Source organism: Echeneis naucrates, chromosome 12 (genome assembly GCF_900963305.1).
Source record: "Echeneis naucrates chromosome 12, fEcheNa1.1, whole genome shotgun sequence".
In the NCBI taxonomy this organism is placed as follows: Eukaryota; Metazoa; Chordata; class Actinopteri; order Carangiformes; family Echeneidae; genus Echeneis; species Echeneis naucrates.
This window is the reverse complement of record NC_042522.1, coordinates 7,520,003-7,537,776: the sequence shown is the minus strand read 5'-3', so window position 1 is coordinate 7,537,776 and position 17,774 is coordinate 7,520,003. Positions and strand designations below refer to the sequence as shown.

The following is a 17,774-nucleotide window of genomic DNA, read 5'->3' as shown; positions in this document are numbered from 1 at the left end:
CGTCATCACCAAATTACATCAAATTGCAGTAAATTATACCTGCATGGTTTTTGGTTTTTTAGTGGATAAAATGTTACGTACACAGGAAGAACAGGAAAAGAGGAGCCTGCAGTTGCAAACATGCCCTTCGGAAATATATTCATGCAAGATACACACAAGCACTTGTAAACATGCACACACACACACTCAGAGACACTCACATACATGCAAGAGAGACAGAGAGAGAGAAATACACATGCTTTTGGCATTAAGGACTGATGATCACTGTCAGTTCTTTTAGCTGGTCTGCTGTTAGCCAGATGTCTTCCTCTGTCGATGTTTGTCCGCTGTCATTTGCAGATGTCCTTATAAATAATTTTCAGTCCTCTGAGCACTTTATTGTTATTGTTTTGTTTTTTTCCGACACAGTTCTGAAAAATGCCGCCTTGTTTGTGTGGGTGTATGAAAGCAGTTACCGCCTTCAGTGTGACAAATGCATGTTTGGGTGAAAAGTATAGTGGCAGTTTAAATTTCTCTCCAGAGCAAAAAATAATCCAAAAACACACAGGCGCTATCTTTCTCTTTCTGTTTTGGTCTCAGAGAAAACGTGAAAGTGTGTGAAAAAAATAAAGGCATGTTTTCAAATTTTGACAAGATTTTTGGACTGTTCATGTTCTTCCTCCCTCTTCCCCCCTCCATTTCCTTCTCGACGAGCTCTCGCCCCCCCCTTTCAGTCATTCTTGCTCTTTTCTTTTATCGCAAACTTCTCGTTTTGTTGACCCTGTTTTCTTCCTTCCTCTCCCCACCCAGATCCTGCACTTGTGGATGTAGGTAATTTGGTTTTGGTGATTCTTCTGGTTTTGTTCTCCGTGGTCATCCTCATCACCGTCCCTTCCCTCATCTATGTCTTGTGGTAAGACGCTCCCACACTTATGTCCCACATCCACAAGCCACAATTTGTGTGGTCTGTCCCTCTTTCTCTCGAGCTGAGTCTTTTCTCTTGAAATATTTTGTTGGTCTTCACTTATTGCTGCATATTTACAGGGTTAGGCAAAGGCGGCGTGATCACGGGACCAAGCAGGAACTCACCTCCATGGTCAAGATGAAGTCCATGCCCATCTAATGTGAGAGACACACTCAAACACACACGGGCATTAAATCATGTTTGTTTGCTTTCTTTTTATTTAAATTTACATTTCTCAGATTGCACAAGCGTTGTGAGTATGCTGAGTTCTCATTGTTGGTCTCACACGCCTCTGGATTTTGCTTGTTGGGCAGACAGCTTTCGATCTCTGTATGGTGTGGGGAAGCTAATTAAAAACATGTTTAAATGTTGCACCCCTCAGATTTACAGTATGTCAGTGAGTATGATCTGAGCCACAGAGAAACTCTGAGAGCTCTGCCTCAATAAGAACTGAAATGCTTCAAAGTGATGCTATTCAGACAAGCCTTTGGATATACGGCCAACTTTTGATTATAAGCTTAACACACAGACACAGATTATAACCCTGTAAGTCTGCCTGCATAAAGCTCGTCCAGCTCTGTTATTTAAATCTGTGCTCTCAAGGCAATGTTTAATTACATTATGATTTATACATATATTTTAAAGTTGCTTTTTTTTTCCATTTTGGTCCACTTTCCTCTCTTCTCCTCTCAGGTTGATTTTAAATATATCCTCATCAGTCCGTTCTAGGGCTCCTCCCAAGAGTCAGCCTCTGCCTCTTCCAGTGCAGCATGCTGACCATCCACAATCAACTACATTAACAAGAATGCATCAGTCAGAGTCCATCCAGGGTCCAGGACAACTGGGACAAACCTGTATAGGAAACTACAGAGCAGGGTATAACTACCCCACATATTAAAGCTGACTGAAGGGTAGGCTTTGCACAAACCACATGTACAGGATTTTCCTGGACAAATTCATCGGTTTTATCTAGCTGTAGTGCTCAGAATGCATCAGCAGACTCCATCTACAGTGCGCAGGGACACAGAAGACAGCCTGCACTCTTTCTTAACTTCAGGAGCTTCACTGCCGTTCTCTCCTCAGTGACACTGCACCAGGACAGTTGAGTTTCCTCACTACCAATGCTGCTTCAGATGGACTGACTCCTCCACTTCTTTGGAGAGGGGTGGCATCCTTTCTCATTTTTTTAAGCAACAAGTAATGACAGGAAGTGCAGCTGCCGAACAGGAGAACATATGGTTGTTTTTGCGGGAAGGAGACGATTTTTTGCCTCCTCACTCCTCACTTTCTTTCTTTATTGTTTTGAGATTTCATTGCGAGACAGATTAATATGTGTCCATTATTACATCAACTGAACGACCGACTCAATGCTGTGAAGGAAGCATAACTTCTGCCAGTCTCTCTGTGTGTGCGTCTGATGCCAAAGCAGCAACTTGCGGCATTATGGTCTCAGCTGAGGGACAGGAAACAAACTTTTTTATTGGCTCCTGAACTGAGGGATGGAAATGGAGATAAAGGTCCAGGGAGGGGAGGCTGGGGTATTTAGACTTTATTTCATCTATGAAAAGTGATTTTGTGTTGCATGATATGCTTATTTTGTCGTCTGATGTCTTTACTGTGGGTGTTATTTTGTTTCTTTTGTTATAACTTTTTCTGTCCATCCATTCACTGTTCCCGAAAGTGTGTGAAAAAAGACACACATGAAGTGGAAGAGATAAGAAAAGGGAGACAGGCCTATCACAAAACCACCAGCATTATGACATTACATAGATAAATAGTTTGCAAAAGTATATTAAAACATAGAATTTCACTTATAGACTCTAAAGAACCTCTGATATCTTCCCTCAAATCAGGTTTGAAACTGCTTATACACAATGTCATAGTTTCTTTTAGACATTCAACAATGTCCATCCACTCAGGGATAACTGTCACACATAGTTAGGTAAACTCAAATCCCAATTTGTGGAACATTTTCTCAACATTTAGTCTACAAAATGTCAAAAGAAATCATAATTTTCCAGACTCCATTGCTTGTTTGTCATCTTAAAGGATATTAAATTTAAAACGATGACAAAGCAGAGGAAAATAAAATTCCTCACCACTAAAAACATAAAACAAGCATACGTAAAACGTCTGGCACTTTCTTGATGATAAAATGAAACAACTGAAATTGTCATGGACTGGAATGAAATGTGGAATAATTGTTTCAGCACTTGGCCACTGTTACAGGATTTAAAAGACTAATCAGCCTAAAGATAATGTAAGGGCACAAAGTCATAACATTTCATAAACAGAGAAGTTTGTCTATGTTAATAATTAGTTTTAGACTGTATGCATTAAAACTTTATATTTTAGCTGCACAAAATGTGTTGCACAAACTAAAAAAGATTCTAGTTTCAAATTTAGGAACGCATTCTAACAAGCTTATTTCTATAAAAATGTAAAGGGCAAAAGGTTAACTTGCTCTAAGTTTTTCATTATAGAGAGATATTCGTCTTACCCAAAGGTCCTTTGGGAAATTGTTGTCATGAAAAAAGACAAACAGATGCAGAAATGCATCACATAATGTCAACAAGAAGAAAAAAAAAAAGTATTTTTGGCGTATTTCATGTGACATAGTATTGTTTCCATGTGGTGAGTGGGCTCTCATGACCACTGCTTCCATCACTGCTCCACCAGAAAATGGTTTTCGGATGTTGGTTACTATGGAGACACTTAGTAGCTTAGGTTCAGGTATAAAAGACCAGCCAGTAGGATTACTACAGGGGAGTAGAATGAATGTTGATGAGGAGGTTTGGTGATACTGTGAGGGTCATGGTGAAGTGCTGGACGATATAAACAGTGGGGCATTGACACAAATCAGTAGCAGGAACAGGGAGCATGGATAGCTGCTTGAACTAGCGATTGGACTGGTATTATTAAACGTGGCCAGCACATCTCTTTCTCTTGTTTCTCAGGTCAAGCTTTGACCAAGTGCTGTAAAAGATAGAGTAGCAGATTTTTCAAACTGAGTGGCAGTATGTGTCTCACAACCTGCCAACTCGTGGAAAATGTGCCAAAGTATATGAAAAGCAGCAAATACCTCTAGGACAGTGCAGTAGATATGGTTTAGTTCAGCTTTCAACAGCACTTTGGCTAACTGTGCTCCACAGACGTGGCAGTGATGGGGCTGTACTGCTCACTACATTTCTTTCTTCCTTTGTTTCTGTTGGTCTGGTTGTTCCGCTCTGTTCGTCCAAAGCTGTGTTGCTGTCAACCAGTCCGTCGATCGTCTGGTTGACTGACTGTGTAGTTTGTATCAGAAACACAAGGTGCATCAAAGTCAAACTTTTTCCAGTTTGACGACTGTATGTTCACTCAAGCTAGCTCAACGTATTATGCATGAATCCAGTTGAAGCTTTTTTGTATATTATTGTATATCCCATTTAAAACAAAAAAGAAAAAAAAAAAACATGTGTAAGTGATGTTTATATGTAGAAAAAGAAAGAAATGTTCTTTGGGTTAGTTTCAGAGACATGGTTTAACTCAGTCCTGCATTATTTTGTGTTACCAGCTAATATATTTTTATAGTTTATTATAGTATATATAGATAACTCCCTACAGATTTGGAGTTTGTGGCCACCACAATCACTCACACTCACACTCAGACCTTCACACAATTTAGAGTCACCAGTTAAGCCCAGCATGATGTCTTTGGACAGTGGGAGGAAACAGGAGTACAGGCACGGGGAGAACACGAACCCGCGAGCTTCTTATTGTGAGGCAACAGCGCTAACCATGATGCTCCAAATTGAATGTTGTGAGCCAATATTGAATCTGGTTGACACATAGAATATAATACAACTCTTAAAGACAATTTGATCGGCGCAAATGGCAATAAAAATTTGGGCAATTTTGTTGTGTCAAGGATTCCAGATAATGTTGCAATGCATTACCCTGACGGAAGGGGTATTCCCACTGAAAGAAAGCACTAAACTGAGGATAATCCATGTCTGCAGAAGCTTCCCAGCATTGTGTGTTTGTGTCTTTATTTCCCAGTTATATGAAGCTGTGTTACTGTATGGTTACTGTAAGGACAACGTGTTTACTGAATTCATCTCCATGTCTTCACAGTCAGATGAACCACAAATTATTTTTATTATACTTTTTTTTTTCCTCCTGCAGCTCTCCCATAATTCCTGTGGTAACACTCACATAGTAAGCCAAATTGTTTCTTTTTCTAAATTACTTTTGACAGAAAGCTGATCTTCTCCTTTGGAGAAAAATGTGCTTGTGGTTTTCAGATAGATGTCAGATGGGTGTGTGCTTCGAAAAGATGCATTTTCAGAATTTTTAGAGTGAATTTAAACCTAAATATCAAAGCGTGATTTCAAAATGAAACGTTTTCATCTGTTCCCTTTGAACAAATTTGATTGATTGAAAACTGTCAATAGCTATCCCAGCTCTGAGTGGCTGGAAGCAGATTTCAGCCAGATTTTGCAGACTATGGTCAGTGTATGTGACTGTTTCCCGCCCTGTTAAGGTTCATACTGATGTGTTTTCTTTCTGCACAATGAGTAACTATTGGTTACCACCTTTCTCTTTCACTAGGTGTTGTTTTCTCTGTTCACCTCTCTTGTGCACATGCGGTCTCCTTATCAGTCTATGTTCCTCTGCAGTATGTGATAGCAGATGGAGCCTGTTGGTTTTAGTTCCTACAACTCAAAATACACTCAGGCATCCACTCTCAGATGTACATATTTTTTTTTTTTTTTTGCTTTATGTGTACGATAGATATCATCATAAGCTGTTTTTTCCCCTCTCCCTGTCCTTGTATGTCCCCTGTGAAATAAATACTATTTTATCACACTTGTGGTTTCTGAGGTTTCTCTTTTATTTTCTAAATATTTTCTTCTGCATCTTTTATTTTTCTTTGCTGCGTTGACAGAAACAACCTGCTGTCCTGCTCCTTGTGTGTAAATTATTTGGACAATGCATTGGCATAAATCAACAGGGAAATGTCAGGGCCTTGAATACATCATCATCTTCAATTATATAGCTTATTTCATATTTTATTATTGTAGTTATTCTCTCGTTATCTTCATATTAGCTTCCTTTACAACCAGGATTGCTTCTGAAATGAAAAGGTTAGTGTCCAAAAAGCATCAAGCAATTTTATCTGACCAGAGTAAAGGATTAAGGTTAGGACTAGGACTATGGGTGAATTCATCCACAACATTTTGATTTATAGCAAGTGGGACCAAGAACCACCGATTGGAAAGATCTGGCTGTTGGAGCTGAGTGATCTGAACAGAGAGTGGAGCAGCAATCTGGATGATAACTGAATCAACTGGCCGGCCTCGCTATAATGCAGCAACTCAAAATGAGAAACAACAGGTGAGTCGGTTCCACTTCCTGTTTTGCTCTTACATTATTTCCACTTCAATACTTTCTAGCTAGCATCCAAAGAGAATCAACGCCATCTTGTGGCAGTGTCACCGTGTTCAAAGCTAAACCCTCAAGTACATATGTGTGCAGGTCTGGAGACTCATTCAGGAGACACACCAGGACAGAAAACCAGACCCAAGAGATTTAAGATCCACCAAGACTAAAATATAATGAGCAATAATTCAGTTAATAATCCTCCAATTTTTGTAAATAAATTGATTATACTGATGGACTCTGTCACAAACAGGAGTGAGATATGTAAAGATTTCATCCATGAAGTCAGTAATACTTTGTATAATGAATGAGGGTAAAGTATTCACAGGCAATATGAGTGGGATCCTCAGAGTGACAGTCGAACCACCAGTGTCAGGCTCACAGATAGATTGGACTTATAAAGAAGACATGACACAGGCAAAGACTGCAACATGCTCTCATTCAGTTCAGTAGTTTGGCACCCAGGAGGTCAAACAATCAGGAAATGGTATGAAAAACATTTGCCTTGGTGAAAGGCAAAAGCTTTCTGGGTTAAGGACTCATCAGAGGTGAGGTGGGAAGGACAGCTCCCTCTTCTTTTAACCTAACCCAAGAAAAATGTCTGAGCTGTGGACAATCAATGCACCTTAATTCACATGCAGTTGGCGCTCCTCTTTGGTGAGGTGCACTGGACCAATCTGCATTGACTCATCTCTGGCATGGGGAGGATGTAGATGTGCCTTCAGAGTTACTTTGGTGAAGGGAGGTCTAGAGTTTCTGTGGCGTGAGAGGACGGCCCAATATACAGAAGGTCAAACAGTCAGCAGGGGTATCAAAATCACAGAGCAAAGACAGGAAAACTGAGAGAAAAGAAAAATGAAAGACAGTCACGAGAATGAAGGCTTCCGTGTTCACACTGGGATAAGGACGGAGAAAAATACGGTAGGGAGTGGCACGTGGCAGATCTCCGGCCCCACTTGGCCATGACTCTGACTTATTGTTGCCTGCCAGGTAGGAAATTATGTAGGAAGTGTTGGCTCTGTCAGAGGGGAATGAGGAAGTTTGAAACTCAAAATGTGCTTCACAATGGGATAAGAAAGGTCAGCAGTTACCCAACTCCATGGAGAAGCATTCAGGGGTGGACAAATGGATATGGCACGCCTTCAAAGGGGATGTTGATGTTTGAAGAGGTTCAGCTGGGCTGATAACTCTGCACAAATGCTTTGATTGCACTTAGATGCTTCCACGGCCACTTGGAGAATGAAGCTGATTTGGATGGATTCATTGTCCTTGCATCTTCAGGGCTGAGCGCACAGCACCAGAGTCTGTGTAGTCCATGTTTTACCCAGACTGCACTGTTTCCAAAACCAGACAGATTCAAATTGACAGTGAGGAAATTGTAATTGTTTTAATTTCAGAGTGAAAAAAGAAAAAAGTCTCATATCTTCTAAGGGGGGATAGGAGTAAAGGTGAAAGGGAAAAGTTTGGTTTTCCCTGCGATGATCTGGACATGGTTCCGCTGGCACCAGTTAAAAAGTCCTGGGCCAGTCTGTGACAAGGCTGAGGCATCAGAAAGCATTTGCAGGTGACACGTGGGTGACTTGTGGCAGCAGGTTCATGGACTGAAGGACCAGGACCAGTTGCTCCAGGGTCTTCGTCAGGTGGGATGTTAGCACCACTGGCACTGTAAAGTGCAGAGTTTTGGGCACAGGGACCGGGCAGGATGCTCTCCACAGCTCTGGCACTCTCCATGTTTTAGGTTATGGTTGTGTGTGTCCCACACAGCTCATCTGCACTGGACCTGAGGAGGCTGGATAGGTGCTGTCCACACCTGTTGCCCTTTCTGCCTGCAACTTGTAAGTTACATTTAGCTAATACAATGGAAGCAATTAACTCAACTGAAGAACACAAACAAAAATGTAGTTCTCCTGAAACTCAGCAGTATATTACACTATTAAACTGTTAAAACAATGGCAGTCTTACCTCTTCTAAGGCCTGTGTGGGAATGAGGCCCAAAGTGAGTCCATCTGTAGGTAAGCAGCTCTTCACTGTGATGTCACAGGGAGCAGAACAGCAGCGGTTCTGTCCTCACACAGCGTTCTCCAAGAGGAACATAGGCCTGTACAGAGGTCAGCGGGTCACACCTCACAGTCTCACTGTCACAGCCAAAGAGACAACAACAGTGTTTCCCTGCAGCAACACTTTGTCACTCCGTACAGTGTTCAGCTTCACAGCATGTTTTTCTCTTGTGTTTTCATGTGTCTTTTATTTATTGTTCGTTCTCTTTGTATCGTTAACAAAATCCACGATTCCCTCTTCAACCCATCGATGCAAAAATGGTTCAGTGTGCTCCATTTTATTTTTCAGGTATTTTAGTTTAATTTTTGTTTTACTTTAATGTATATTTCACTTTTGAATCTGCACAAGATCCAGTAATTATTATTATTTTTTTAATCTAGTTTTACTGTTTGTGTCATTTTCTGTATTAATGTTAAATGTGTCCTAAAAGGCCGTTGGTGCAAACAATGAATTTTCTTCTGTTTTGTTTGTTTTCTTGTTACCAAAAATAGATCCTGTCCATAATGTGAGTGGAAACTGGTGTGTGTCTAATTTAGTTCAAACTGTGGAACAGTCCAGATATGCCAGCTGTATCACATCTAGATATAACTGAAATAATCTCTTTTTGTTTTGGCTCCAGGGCAGTAAAAACTTGGTGACTTTAAACAGAGTAACCCCAAAACCTCAAAACCTGCAAAACTATTTTAAGATCCAGACTGCACAGTTGTCATGGTTACAGATGCTGAAGCTGATGTCACTGTTGATATCGCGCATAAAAAAAAAAAAAAAACGCAACCTAAATTTAAGTAAATCAGCTTTGTTTTTATGAATTTGCATTGTTTACTTACATTTCACAGTCATGCAATAAAACATAAGTAGGCGACCTCGCAACCATCCTCGTTCTCGAGACTCGACGCGACTTCGCACGCAGTGCTGACTTCGGTGGACTTCCGAAAACTTTGACAAAACCGCAAATTAAAACAAAAAAATATATATACACAATACAAAGGCTTATAACTGACTGTGTGTTCAACTATAAAGGTCCTGTCTCTGTTTATTATTATGGCCTGTGGGAATAAATGCTCAGCGGGGTTGAGCGGCTGATCCTGATTCAGCCATGTCCACGGATGGCTGAGGGCCACGGGGTTTACCCTTCCCTCTGCAGGGGCTTCCTGTCTCCGCCAAACAAGCCATTAAACGCAGCAGTGCAGGTACAGGTGGAGGACTTTCTGCACTGGGCCTCAGCTAACTTGGATCATTTGGATGTCTTCTGTCAAAACCACTTTGGATGCCTTTGATGGGGGGGACCTTTCTGGACTGAAGGATTATGAAGCAGTCAGGATCACACATCAGGATCCCTGCACAGGTGAGGAGCTTTTTCTCCACTTTGCTGGTGAATGGTGCAGATAATCCGAACTGTTTCTGTGATTATGTGGGACTCTTTGGTCTGTGATTGGGAACTAAAGGTGGATTGAGCTGGTCTTGCTCTCAGGCGTGTCAACATCGCATGTGCTCTGAAGGCGGCCTAGTTGGTTGAAGGCCGAGGACTCTGCACAGTTAAGTTTTGGCTTGGTTGTAATGTTGGCGCAAAATGTCAGCTGTCTGGTGTCTGAAACTTTGCAAAGAATGTGATTGCTGTGAAGAAAGAGCCATTGATGGAGACGATCTTGACTCTTTATTGTGCCGTTTGTCTAGTTTGAGCTTGAGGCCTCAAACTCTTGACCAAGTTTCCCACAACATGTTGCTTCCTGTACCGCCCTCTTTTCAGAGTTTCCATGATCTGATTGTGAGTTTCTCATGAATCCCAAATGCTCAAGCTGCCTTTTGTTGTCTGTTAAAGGGGATTTAAGATGTTTTACTGGACTGAAATTGCCTTGGTGCTCTGGCTATGCTGACCATATGGCAAGCATGTGGTCATGCAGGCTTTTTGCATATTTTGGATCAAGTTTGGAAATCACAGGAGTGTATTCTGTATTGTTCTGTTGGCCGTCATTGATGACAGGTGGGCTTCTTCCCTCTCTCTGTAGATGTGGGATGTTTGCTGAGAAATCTTCTCTTTTTTTTTTTTTCTTACCCAGTCTGATCATGTCCAACAATGCTGGTGTTGTTGAGCGGAACATATTCAAAATAATAGAAACAGTGTGGAGGGTGTAAATAGTTTAAGAGAGGAAAAGTAGAAAGCAGTGACTGGTTTATTGTTTTATTTTTATGTAACTTCATTCTGGTAACTGTGAGTCAGACCAGCTTCCCCCCTGCTGTATTCAGGATATTGCCAATTAGTGGCAACAGCTCCACGCAATGGCTTAAAGCATGATCCACTCAGCACTCACTCTGCAGCTGAAGTGTAACTTGTGTTCAACAATGGTCACTGGCACCAATCAAAGCTTTAAATTTCATTAGTACAAGCAGCAGAGTCACAAAGTTATGGAAAGAAAGGAGTGGTTTGTTGGTTCTGAGTTCAACTTTCATTTTAAAGAGAAATATTGTTCCCTCTTCTTTCACATTTAATAGTACAACAAAAAGGGAGTTTGATTTGCTTTCATGAAAAGCGTGACTGATGTTTCTCAAAGCGCATCGTTACCTGTATGTCATCTGGCGTGGTTGTGCGAAGTGGATTATTTCTGTAGACTGAGCGAGCAGCATATTATCTACACAGAACATACCCCAGTACTTGATAGTTCGGCCAACTTCTGTTTAAATTCATAATTGTCCCCCCCCCCCCCCCCAATATGAAATGGCATTTTCCCCGCAGTTTTAACTGTTACCGGAAACAGTAACAAGGGGGTTAAGGTTCATATCCAAGAGTGTCTGTCTGGTGGACGATGTCTGAATAAGTTTGAATGGCAGCCCATTTTAACAGTGCACTCTTGTACTGACATTCACCAGTCTCTCCAGTTGCATAATAGCTGGACAAGACAGAACTGAGAGACTGGGTCTATACAGCTGACATCAATCAAACACACTCCTACACATATTGTACACACAAATGGACCAATATGTATTGATGCAAAACCATACGCACACATACAGGATATATTTTATTGAGATATAAGAGCACTACATTAGAACTTTTTGTTACTAGCTATACTTCTTCTTCTTTTTTTTTTTTTTTTACTATTGAAAACATTTCAAAATACAAAACAGAAATACATGACATATGAAAAACAAAATGTGCAAAATTCAACATAATATTCCATCAATGAAGATCACATTGTTAACAAACAGCAGTGTGGGTGTCACCCTTTTCCTTCTGAGAGTTGCTTCCAGCTAAGAAGCAGTTGAACGTACAGTGTTAATGACTGTTTGGGTGGCTTAGGTGAACACTTGTAGTTTCTGTTCCCTTCCACATGATTATTTTCCAATTATAACAAAGAAGTAATGTACATACAGATGATAGTGCAAATGCAGGGGAAAAAAAATACAGCCCAACTTAAAATTTGGGTGTACCAGGCCCTTTCACTGTAAACACTTTGTGCAAACTTTAGAACCTGATGAGTGCCACCTTCACTCTGTCTTTTCTCCTATCCCATTTCAAATGAAAGACTGTATCGCTGTAATTTCTATGCTCTCCATCTCAAATTACAGAGACACAGAGAAAAATACACATAATTAATGCAAGTGAGACTAATGATTAAATAAATATAGCTCATTTTAGCCACCTAGCGGACACCAAGCATCACTGCAATGTTAATCACCAAGCAACACCATCACAAGGAAAAATTGAAAAAACAAAACCAAACAAAAAAACAACCAAGAAATGAAAACATTTGCTGTGGCTCAGGTTTGACAAAGCTGTAATGTTAACTTTTAGTAGATAAGAGCAAGGTGTCGACCATAACTAACCTTTTATACCCATTCCAGCCTTTATGCAAGAATCATGTCATTACATTCGAATAGGATAAGTCTTTAAAACCCATTCAGTCCACTCCATTATCACATATAATTATTACAGCATTGTTTAAAACACAGTATTAACAATACTGTCAAGGAATGTGTTTGTGATTAGTCTACATCTGAAACTGTGTGACGTTTCCTCTAAATGCTCTGTGACTTAGTGCATTATAATATTTATATACTGTTGCATACCAAGCCCATATCCCTTTCATTCCCAGTTTTACCACTGAAAAGCCAAATGAGGATTCCAGCATGTAAACTGCACCGTGCAGTATCAATTATTTAAGTACAGTAGCATAAAAAACTGCACTTTGACAAAATACAGTTATTGTGTGTTAATATGAAGAGATTACTTGTATTGAATACACTATTGTACAAGTTATTCCCTTGAGTGTTTAAATACTAAGCATCTTTCTTGTTCTGTTTCTTCATTTCCCTTTTCTTCTCAGTAGCTGGCACAAAACAAAGGTCACTTGAGAAACCACACACCTTTGCAAATACTGTCGAATCTGTTTACTCTTAATATTTTGCTTTTCCTGTAATGAGTGAGTCAAATCTGTGAAAGCACATTGGATTGAGTTTGCTATTTAAAGGTGTAGAGGAAATTATGTTTAAGTAACAATTAAGTAATCCAGAAAACTAGCTAATGATCTGGACTGCACAACATCTTCAGCACAGATGCCTCTGTACCCGCGCTGATACAGGGACACAATGTGCTTTGGATTAAAATAAATAAATCCCTAACTCAATTCCAAAAATGGCACTTCAAGATACTGGAAACTCATAAACCATAAACAAAGAATATCATAATATTGGGTGGCCCAAAATTCATCCTTCTGTGTCTGACATGTTTGGCACTAGAAAATGTATTTGTTTGTTTGTTTGCTAAGGGCTCATCTGAATAGTTAAAGAGATGACGGGTATTGCATTGACTGATGCCTCAATTATTGTCTTTTTTATTGTTTATGGTCCGAAGAAAATTTTCAAATGCACAGTGAAATAACAGTGGTGACACACTGTTGGACGCGCTGAGGGAGAAAGTGACACTGCTAATAATATGCCAGTGTCATACGGCCTGTAGTTGAACTTTGACTTTCCCTTGAGTGTTTTTAGGATAAAGACAGACAGTGGTGGTTAAGGTGATGTGGGTTAGGGGCCAGTTCAGGGGACTAAGAAATTTGAATACAAGTCAAGTGTTGTGGGTCCCTTTCTTTGAGATGTGAAAGCCTTTAAGGGTCACTCTCCAAAGACTGAAGACAGCATTAAGAGGTCAGCATCACTCTATAAATACATGAACAGTATATTTTATAGTTCCATGTTACTGGACAGAGGAAAAAAAGGGGGTTGGCACTCATCCTGGATATTCTCTAACTGAAAAGCTAATTTCTTATTTTAAAGATGCTTCCTAGAAGGTACCAAATTCCACACATAAATTGGAAAACAACCTCAATTTGATCTTTCCACTAACAAGATTTGAGTTACAAATGTAATTGCCATTATTTAAAAGTTGTTTAAAAGAGCTTTTAACACTTTCCCCAGAGGCAATCCATACAAGATCAGCAATAGATGATGATGATGGTAAAGTCATTGGCCTCTAAACATCAATGGCCACCCCGTGTTTGGTGGAGATAACATCTCTGGTCCCTGTGAGATACATGAGCACTGAACACAGGTGAGGAAGGGTTGCTGTAGTGCTGACGTACAGCCAGTAGGGAATTGGTGCCGTGTTGCCGAATGGACACACCCACAATCCGTGGCGCACGGCATCCCGGACGTGGTGTGTCGCCATGGAAATGAAAAGCATCCACGGCAAGGAGCACCAGGCATCTTTGAGGCGTCCAATCCACATGAGGAAGCGAAGGGAGAGGCAGAGCAGGGGGATGAGAGAGGAACAGTGTAGAGGAGGACGCTGGGGGAGAGAGACAGCAGCCTGTGGGAAGGGAAGAACAGGAGCACAATCAGTCTGCAGTCTGCTAAAATAGTACTGCCAGTTTTTTTTTTTTTTTTGAGTTTTGAGTTTTGCTCAATACTGATCATCACTTTGCTTAATTACCATCACATTTTTAAAAGTATTTGTTCAGTGGAGAACGTAGTTTAATAAATTATTGCTACTTTGTGAGACTAACACAAACTATAGGGCTCCCGTCGTCACCACCTTATTTCACTACACTTAACCATCTGCATGAATGGCATATTAATATTGGGCTTTTTATTATTTATTTGAACCATTCTTTTTCGTGTGTGTGTCTTTACTTGACAAGGAACATCATAGGAAAGCCCACTGAACTTAGTTAGGCTCTAAGAAGGAGAATTGTAAATTAGCACAAGTTGGAAAGGTCTTTTGGAGCCATTTCTAAACAACTGCAGATTCCAGGATCATAAGTTCAAACAACTGTTCAAACTGCTGAAATGCCCTCTAGCCACTCTATCATAAAACACTGATTGATGGAGTATTGCTGAGTTTGTGATACCTACGGATATACGGATAAATACGGCTCAATGTTATTCTTAGTGAAATTTGAGATGGACATGACAGGCGGGCGACTATAGCACTGTGCCAGAGCTGCATTCAAATCACAAATCATCACTGCTGTGGCAAGAACATGGTATGTGCTCTACCAAGTGACATCTTTCTAAGCTCTGCCCCATCAATTGATTTTGACACATAATAGGATAATTAAGACAAAGAGGATGGACCTGATCACAGGCACTTTTCTAAATGAGGTTTCTTTTTTTCCCCTTAAACGAAGTTCTAAAAATAAAATTTCACTATCATAACCTAGTCAACATTTGATATAAAAGCTACAAAAATCTAAGCGCTTTCTGAAGCTTTGTGTGCGCCTGTGCATCTTTGCCAATGGCAAAAATCTTGTGATTTGATGACTGGAGTCAGGCAAACACATTATCGTGCAAACAGAGTCTAACGATGCTGCAACATGGACAGTATCCAAAATTGGTATGAATTAGTGATGGTGCTTTTTTGAACTTTGGAGAAAGTGCATATTTAACAGTGCCTCAGTGTGTGCACAGTTCTTACCTTGAGTGACAGAGATCCAGCCATGTAGAAGTGGTCCAGGTCTATGATTGATGCCAGAAGGCCGGCCAACAGCACCTCATACAGATCGCTCTTTTTCCTCAGTCCAATAACAACTGCCCATGACCACAGCCCCACTAATCCATGTGTGGCATTGTCAAAGGCAGCGCGCAGCCACAGGTAGTTTTGGATGCCTGGCAGCTGGAGGGCGTGGTCCGCCACCACACAGAACATACCTAGTCCTGCAGACGCCAGCAGGGAGGCGGAGCTGAATGTCTGTAAGAGAGCCTGGGTTTTCTCCGTCTCCACAGCCAGGCTCAGAGGGACAGCAGCACTGTCACCCCCGAGGCCCACCCCCAATAATGGGGACAAGGCCGGGGATGAGTCAAGTTTGGAGTAGAATCCTTGCATGTCGACAGATGGCTGTGAGGGCCAATGGCTGCTGAAGGTCAGCAGAATTCAGGTAGACTGGATAAGGAGAGGGGAGGGATAAATGAGGAAACATAAGAGGGAAAAACAGACGAAAGCTGAAATGAAATGATGCATGAAGTGTTCGTGTGGGTGGCATGAAAAGGCAAGTGAGAGGGGGGAACTAAATTTGCTACTTTAACTCCAATATGACTCATTTGCATCAAAGCAGGTGTGCTAGCAATCCATATTCTGTGAAAATATTAAAAATAGATAATCTGCAGTGTTGTGAAGATGTGCACTTATGTTATATTCAGAGCACCATATTTTGGTTTTAACAACTAGGTTTCAATTGAAGACAGCGAGATAAACTACAGACTTTATTTGTCGATTTTTCTTTTGCACAAAAAGCTAACTACTATATACTATATTTTTCTTACTATATACCTCAGTACACTACCTTCTAGTAAAACTTGAACACTGCTGAGCACTGTTGAATTAAATCAGCCGTTATGCCAACAGAGATTTTGATAATGTGCGCCTGTCAGAGTATGTAATTGGGAAATGGTGTAAAACAAAAGCAGGGTAAATGGTTTAGTCCCACCGGAGGAGGCGGAAATGCTCTTTTTCTCATCCTCACATGTAACGATCATAAACATGGTTTTATCAAACCCTCTCCAGCATCAACACTGAGGTGCATTTGGAATTGCACCTCTCCTTCTTAAAAAAAAAAAAAGGTACAAGTTGCACGCGAAACATGTTGTTTTAATTATTTGTTCACCTTCTGCAGAGGATTAATATATACCCAATAACCATCATCAGGGACCGTGTCCACTGTCTGCGTGTATCCTGCATCCTCATTCTGCTTGGACTCGTCTAGGACGAACACACAAAGCTTGGGACAGCGTTTGTGTAAGTGTACAACTCGTTACTCACTTCCCATCCAAACGCGGCGGCTTGGCGGAGTCTTACACCCGGAAGGGGATACTAAAACGGGTCTCCGTGTCTCACGCAACTGCCTGAAATGTAGGACACACTCAAAAAAAAATAAATAAATAATAAAAGACAGTCTATAGTCCCAACATCTTCCATCCCCCTTAGGAGGCTAACTGTGGCTAACAGAGTGGCAACACTTGTTTTCGTTTATCCTATCTAGCAGTTTTTTTTTTCTTAGTAATGCCTATTATCCTGATATAACCTGAGCGCAGCAGCATCACTGACGGTGACAGCTAGCTCGGAGCTCGGTGGCTAACAGCGACAGTGAAGGATGCTGCTTTGTGTAGGCGGAGAGCAGCAGCTGTTAGCGGTTAGCTTAGCCAACAACCTGAAGCCTGACAATACGACGCTTATTGTTAGCGGGACATTTATTTACAGCTTAAAACTGCCCGCTTTGCGTGGCATTTTTGAGCAACCGTTGGAGAAGTGGAACGATACTCACCCCATTGCCCCGCATTGGGATAAACCTGCTCTTCTTCTGTGGTGTTTGTCCGTGTGGTTTAGTGGCCGGCGGCGCTTTGCTGCCGCCTACCGGTGTTGGTGGGGACAACCACTGTTTTTACATGTAATGATGCATTGAACGTACATTTCAGAAGTCAAAGCTTGGACTAGATGGAAGTGCGCACCAGGCTCTGTGCTCTTTCCCATTTTTGATCAGTATATGGGATACGTAGCGTAAATATTTCAGACAATACAGTCTTTATTCCTTTGTCCTCTTTTGGCATATGTGGCTATTAATAGTGTTGAGTGTTGTTTTTTGTTTTTTTTTTGGACTGAACATCGTGAGTATAAACCAGGATAAAACATTTCCTTAAAAAAAAAAAAAGGAACAAACTGTTCTGTCTATATCCGGCCTGCATATTAATAGATGAGCAGGTTACTGGTAATGATTAACGTTAAGGTGAAGTCCAGTGTTGCACTAATCCAAAGAGACTTGTGGGAAGCAGCTGGACTTCTTATCTTTACATTAAAAACAGATCCAGACAATGAGGGTCACTTCTTAATATTTAATCCATGTTGCATAACACAGTGTGTAGATAG

At 40.9% G+C, this 17,774-nt stretch overlaps 2 protein-coding genes across 4 annotated transcripts in view; one reads left to right on the top strand and one right to left on the bottom strand.

Moving 5' to 3' along the window:
* Window positions 1-4,403, top strand: part of il11ra (interleukin 11 receptor subunit alpha) — a 45,428-nt gene extending 41,025 nt beyond the window's left edge. For 2 of the 3 annotated variants that reach the window (XM_029515904.1, XM_029515901.1), the window contains exons 10-12: window positions 790-892; window positions 1,024-1,103; window positions 1,637-4,403. In XM_029515904.1, the coding sequence (XP_029371764.1) occupies window positions 790-892; window positions 1,024-1,102 (182 nt within the window). In that variant the 3' untranslated portion in view covers window position 1,103; window positions 1,637-4,403. The remainder of the gene's footprint in view (window positions 1-789; window positions 893-1,023; window positions 1,104-1,636) is intronic. The other variant, XM_029515902.1, reaches the window with a different exon arrangement.
* A 7,044-nt stretch (window positions 4,404-11,447) lies between these two features.
* On the bottom strand, window positions 11,448-17,201 carry tmem267 (transmembrane protein 267). Its single transcript, XM_029516054.1, has 3 exons — window positions 17,176-17,201; window positions 15,333-15,797; window positions 11,448-14,225 (listed from the first exon to the last, which is right to left on the bottom strand). Exons 2-3 carry the CDS (start codon window positions 15,738-15,740, stop codon window positions 13,890-13,892), a joined length of 744 nt encoding a protein of 247 aa, XP_029371914.1. The 5' UTR covers window positions 15,741-15,797; window positions 17,176-17,201; the 3' UTR covers window positions 11,448-13,889.
* Window positions 17,202-17,774: the final 573 nt, after the last annotated feature.

Bases quoted from the DNA above. Each gene is read 5' to 3' on its own strand.
- tmem267 (XM_029516054.1), bottom strand. From the start codon at position 15,740: ATGCAAGGATTCTACTCCAAACTTGACTCATCCCCGGCCTTGTCCCCA. The intron at 14,226-15,332 runs GTAAGAACTGTG...CCCTTCCCACAG, and splicing joins CTGGATCTCTGTCACTCAAG to GCTGCTGTCTCTCTCCCCCA.